General features: G+C 36.6%; 1 protein-coding gene across 1 annotated transcript in view; it reads right to left on the bottom strand.

Moving 5' to 3' along the window:
* Window positions 1-6,005, bottom strand: part of Ubxn4 (UBX domain protein 4) — a 41,555-nt gene that overhangs the window by 24,977 nt on the left and 10,573 nt on the right. Inside the window, exons 3-7 of the mRNA XM_005348228.3 lie at window positions 5,760-5,788; window positions 4,816-4,934; window positions 2,286-2,460; window positions 1,906-1,999; window positions 445-499 (exon numbers count right to left, since the gene is read on the bottom strand). Coding sequence (XP_005348285.1) covers window positions 445-499; window positions 1,906-1,999; window positions 2,286-2,460; window positions 4,816-4,934; window positions 5,760-5,788 — 472 coding nt within the window. The remainder of the gene's footprint in view (window positions 1-444; window positions 500-1,905; window positions 2,000-2,285; window positions 2,461-4,815; window positions 4,935-5,759; window positions 5,789-6,005) is intronic.

Genomic DNA, 6,005 nt, shown 5'->3' with positions numbered 1-6,005 from the left:
AAAAAAAAAAAAAAAAAAAAAAAAAAACCTGAGGAGAATGTCTACAAATTTGATTTTCCTCAAATCTAGCAATTTTAGATCAACTTCCTTTAGATACTTAATTTGAAAAGATCCATCCACAGAGTGAAAAAAAAAAGATTATTCAATTGTTGCTGGTAATTTATAAAAAAAGAAAATAAACAGATAGCCATGGCAACTCCTTGCAACCCTATGATTTCTGGGCCAGTATAGATTGCATAGCAATCATGACAAACAGAGAAGCAAACAATAACCAAGATCCTAAAATGTATATAGAGAGTACAAACTGAGTGCAGAGAACAGATAATTTCCTCCACCACAATACAACACTGAGCTCTAAGGATATCACTGAGTCTGCTAAATTGGACAACAAATCAAAAATTCCTTCAAGTAACAGAGTGAACCAATGCTAAGGGTGAGCTCTACCTGTTCTTCTTCCTTCCTTTTCTCTTCTCTCCTTTCTTCAAGCTTTTTTGTTAGTCTGTTTAAAAAAACAAAACACCAAGATAGATTCCATTACTCAAAACATAACTAAGAATTTTACTGGGGGGATGGAGAGGGCAGCAGATGTGGTGAAGAATACCTTTAACATCCATATTTAGGAAGCAGAGGCTAACTAGGGGCTACATAATCAGACTGTCTCAAAGTTTTATTTTGCTAAAACAAAGGGGAATATAGAAACCTAAACATAACCCCCTGAAAATACAACAGTTTATCTGCCCACCTCCATGAACCCACTGGTGTCTAACATTTACTATTAGAGTCCTCACTTTTTGATGATTCTATTGCTTGGAAAATATATTAATTTGAGCTGGAGAAAAAGCTTAGCAGTTAACAGTTTATATTGTTCCTGCATTGAACCCAAGTTCGATTCCCATAACCTACTTCTTGAATCTCACAACTGCCTGTATTTACAGCTGCAAGTGACCAAGAAGACACCAATTTCTTTGAAGGAATTTTATTTATGTTATTATTACTGTTTTTCAGAGCTTAGGATTTAACCCAGGACCTCATGTCGGCTAAGTAGTCTAACACTGACTCTAGTTTCCTCTAAGTATTTTGTTTTGTTGTGTTTTTGAGACAGAATTTCTCTGTGCAGCCATCCTGGCTATCCTGGAACTCATTCTGCTGACAACGCTGGCCTCAAACTCAAGAGATTCTCCTGTCTCTGCCTCCTGAGTGGTGGAATTAAAGAAATACTTAATGGGGCAAATTTAATTTAAATTAATTAAATTAATTTCCTTTAAAGAAAAATTTAAAAAGCATTTTTAATTTTTTTTACCTAATATTAAAAGGTTTTAGGCTAGTATTAGAAATATTAGTCATTAATTCATACTTTTTAATAAAAGCGTAACAAACACATTTCATAATTACCACATTTTTATAAACCCTAACCTAGAAAGTATAATGAATCAGAGATGCTTACTATTAGTCCAACCAATAAAAAATGACGTTTAGTAGTTGTGCAGAACCCCATCTTAATACATATGCATATTATGACATAAGTTTTTGTTCATCTGGAGCTTATTATTATTCTGGCATAAGGGGATATAAGCAAAAGTGACAGAAGGACATACACGCATATACCAAAAGGGGCTCTTAGAATGAAATGCTCAGGTCTATAGCTGACTGACAACTTCAATGATACAGAAAACCTGTACCCTAATTTTAATTTTCATGGAATAGTTGGGTTATTGAGGCAATCAAAAACTTAGACCTGCAATTCTGAGTCTTCATTTGCATTACATTTAGGTTTCATACAAGTTAACAAAATAACTAGAAACTGTAATTTTTTTATTTTTTTATTTTTTTGGTTTCTTGAGACTGTAATTTTTTTAAACAAAATGTTATCTACAAAAGTAAAAGAAAAAAAATGTAAAAGCAAACCTTTCTACTTTGACAGTGAGATCCTCTGCTGGTCTCTGGTTTGAACATCCAGGACGTTCCTGGGAGGGATTGTCATGACCTGAGCATTCTCCTCCTTAATTATTAAAATAAAACAAAATAAGAATACTACAAATAATACAACTTGTAAAAGATATAAACCATTTGCTAACCTTTTCTCTTGAATAGTAGTACGACATAAATGTACCACTGTGCCTATTGGAATGCCAAACAAGCACTCCACCAGCTAAGCTAAGCCGTCATGTTTGGCTGGGTTTATCAGGGTGTAATCCCATTTGAAAGGCTTGTATTATCTGTCTGGGATGCTACAGTGAGATTAAACCATGTCCTTAAATATGAAGTAAGGAATACTCTTCCTGTACCTGTTGCAGTATCTGACTTTGTGTCAGAAGCCGCTGGTGTCTCACAAAGCTCTGTATTTCTGGACTCAGTATTTTCACACACATCATTAGGTTCAAATGAGGCAGATGGAGTAGATACTGAACTTTCTGACTGGTTGTCATTTGTCACTGATGTTTCACCTTTTGATGAGTGCATCTCGGGAGAAAACATATTGCAACTTAACATGACACTCTATAGCCATTTAATGGTAGATTAGTTATCAACACATACACACACACGTAGAAATACTAAACTCTCAGTAAGACAAATTGGAAATAAAGAGTCCAAAACAAAACAAAAAACATGTTATGGTATGAACATGGGTGCACATCAGCCTTTAATCCCAGGCAGAGAAAAGTGGAAGGTTCAAGGCCAGTCTGAACTACGTAGCAAGTTCCAGGAAAGCCAGAGCTATCGAGAGACCCTTCCTCAAAACAAAAACAAAATCACATTATGGAATTCAATAATAAGTTGGCCAGAGCATAATTTTCCTTATTTGGTACTGGGGGATGAGCTGTATCTCCAGCCCATAAAAGGTTTTAAAGCAGAGTGATCATCTGGCCAGGGGACGGGACTCAAGACATTTCCAAAGGCAAGGCAGATGAAGATGGGCAGTACCACCCTCAGGATAAGCTCACTTCTCTCAAGGGTCCCAAATCATTGCAGGTGTTGGCGAGACTGTTTCCTCTGATAGATGGGTCACTGGTTGGGATAATCTTTCTTTGTCAAGCTATAGGATTCAGAGGGCAGTTCTGTGTTATCTTCAGAGGGTATCCATTGTTTAAAATTGAGCTACCCCAGGGGCCTGCGATCATAGAACATACACAGGTTGGGAAGCATCAATTTAGCCTGCCACAGTCCCTAAAACTCCAAACAGACAGCTGTGGGCACAGGAGGGAAGGATCTCATGGGCTGAGGCGTGCAGGTGGTAGGAAACTGGCTTGGACTACTAGGAAATGTGTTAAGAGACATCCCTGCACACTCAGTGGCTAGAAACAGAGTTCATCAACTGAGAATTAACCTGAAGCTTAAGAGCTCTGAACTTAAGGACAGTGAGTGAATCAAATCCTAGAGTCACTCTTCTTTACCTTCACTGCTGTAGTAAGTCTGAGAAGTAAAGTTCTAGGGGTGTAACTGATACTCACATTGGCATCCCTCTAGAAGGGTGACTAAAATTCAAAGCCATACCAATCTCAGTGCTGTGGCTGCTTTCTACACTCAAATAATTAAATTAAAAAAAAAAAAAAAACAGCCTTGTACCACAAAGTTCCAGAAAAGCATGAACAATCCAAACCTTGAAGCAGCAGACAGCAAGAAATAATAAGGATAACATTAATGGCCAGGCACAGTAGTGCCCTTAATCCCATCACCCAGGAGGCAGAAGCGAGCAGATCTCTGTGAGTTTGAGGCCAACATGATCTAGAAAGTTCCTGGACAGCCATAGCTACATAGATAAACCCTGTCTTGAAAAAACAAAAACAACAACAACAAAAAAAAACCAAACACAAAACAAAACAAAAACCCCCACCAAAAACAAAACAAAAACACCAAAAAAAAAAAAATCAAAAACAAAAAACCCAAGTAACATTGAAAGAACCCTAGTCAACTCCCTAGTCAACTAATGCAACAGAAAGAGTAAGATGACCCAAATAAGTAATATGAAAAGGGGAGGTTACTCTACTCTAGAGTTCAATGAAATACAGAAAATAATTAAAGATTTAGTTAAAAAAAAAACTGGAAAATTTCAGGGTTGGAGAGATGGCTCACAGGTTAACAGCACTTACTGCTCTTGTAGAGGATTTGGGTCACTCACATCAGATGGTCACAACCACCTATAACCTAGTTTCAAGGGATCCAATGCACTCAGACCACTTCTAGCACCTGAGTGCATATGGTGCCCATATATATAATCAGTCAAACACACACACAAAATTATATATGTACTGGAAAATCACCAGGTATGTTGGAGGAAGCCTCTGATCCCAGCACTCAGGAGGCAGAGGCAGAAGGATCTCCAACTTTGAAATCAGCCTGGTCTATAAAGTGAGCAGGGCTATGCAGAGAAATCATTTCCAAAAACCAAAATAAACAAATAAATAAATAAAAATAAAACTGAAAAAAAACTCTAGACAAAACATGTACTTCACTACACACCTATGACCTAGCAAAAATTATATATAAACAATTTAAAACAGATCTGTAACAATTAATGAAACTGAAGCCAGATATAAAAAAAAAATCTTCCAATGGGCTACTGAGGATTAAAAATAAAATCTTAAAAATAACAAAACAAAAAAAAGTAACCAAACAAAACGAAACAAAAAAAAAGAAGTCAGGAGGTAGGTGTACAGGCCTTTAATCACAGCACGTGAGAGACAGAGGCAGGCAGATCTCTGTGACTTTGAGGCCAGCCTGGTCTACAGAACGAGTTCTAGGACAGCCAGGGCTACACAAGGAGAAACCCTGTCTTAAAAACCCCCTCAACCCCAAAAAGTTCTGGTTCCTTCTTACTTGTTGGACTTTGTGAATTCTTGTAACAAGTTCTTCTGCGGAAACACTCCCTGCTATTACTTCCAAAGGGATTCCGCTGTCTCCTATAAAGAAACTGGATGGAACGCACACTACAGGATCTGTACAGGTTAATTAAGTCTAATAATTCAGGCTTGAAACAACAAGTTTTATAAAATACAATAACAAAGCAAAACACATCACCTTAGTGGACTTTACAATGTGACTAGCATGTTCATGCCTCTAGTACATATGATATGTAAAATGATTTATGGTTTGTAGAGCACATTAGAGTGAAAAATTGCATTTCATTCTACATCATTATATCGATTTTGCCTGGAGCCACAGATTTTTAAAATTTCAACCAAATTATTCCATACTGCTCTTTAGATATTCACATTAAACAAGAAAAACATCAGGACTGGAGAGATGGCTCAGTGGTTAAGAGCACTGACTGCTTTTCAAGAGGACCTGGGTTCAATTCTCAGCACCCACATGGTGGTTTACAACTGTCTGTAACTTCAGTTCTAGGGGACCCAACACCCTCACATAGGCATACATGCAGGCAAAACAGCAATGTACAGAAAATGTAAAAAAAAAAAAAAGAAGAAGAAGAAAATTAATCAAAAAAAGAAAACTTAAAATTAAAAAAAATAACAGCACCCACATGATGGCTCAAAGCTGTCTATAGTAACTCTAGTTCCACAAGACTCAACATCCTCAACCAGCTGTACATGGAGGCAAAATACAAATAAAAAAAAAGAAAAAAAAAAACACATACTTTGCCATTAGCTATAACATATTATATATAGCTAATACAAAAGACTGCAACATTGCTTCTATCAAAAGGTAAGTTTTCCCAAATAAAACTAATTCCCAAATTTTTTAATTAAAAAAAGAAAAGCAAATATAATCTATATGAAACCAATGCTTTAATGAAAGGATACAAATTTGTGAAAATTGCAGACAAGCTTCACTGTAAAAAAAAAAATCAAAAGAAAAATCACAACATGAATTCAACTGTATTGCATTCATTAAATTTACTATACCAATCATAAGTATATTTTAAAAATTAGATAGAAATATGCTGGAAGGCCGGGCTGTGGTGGCGCACGCCTTTAATCCCAGCACTCGGGAGGCAGAGGCAGGTGGATCTCTGTGAGTTCGAGGCCAGCCTGGTCTACAAGAGCTAG

Source organism: Microtus ochrogaster, chromosome 6 (assembly GCF_000317375.1).
Source record: "Microtus ochrogaster isolate Prairie Vole_2 chromosome 6, MicOch1.0, whole genome shotgun sequence".
Classification (NCBI taxonomy): Eukaryota; Metazoa; Chordata; class Mammalia; order Rodentia; family Cricetidae; genus Microtus; species Microtus ochrogaster.
This window is presented reverse-complemented; position numbering and strand designations above follow the sequence as displayed.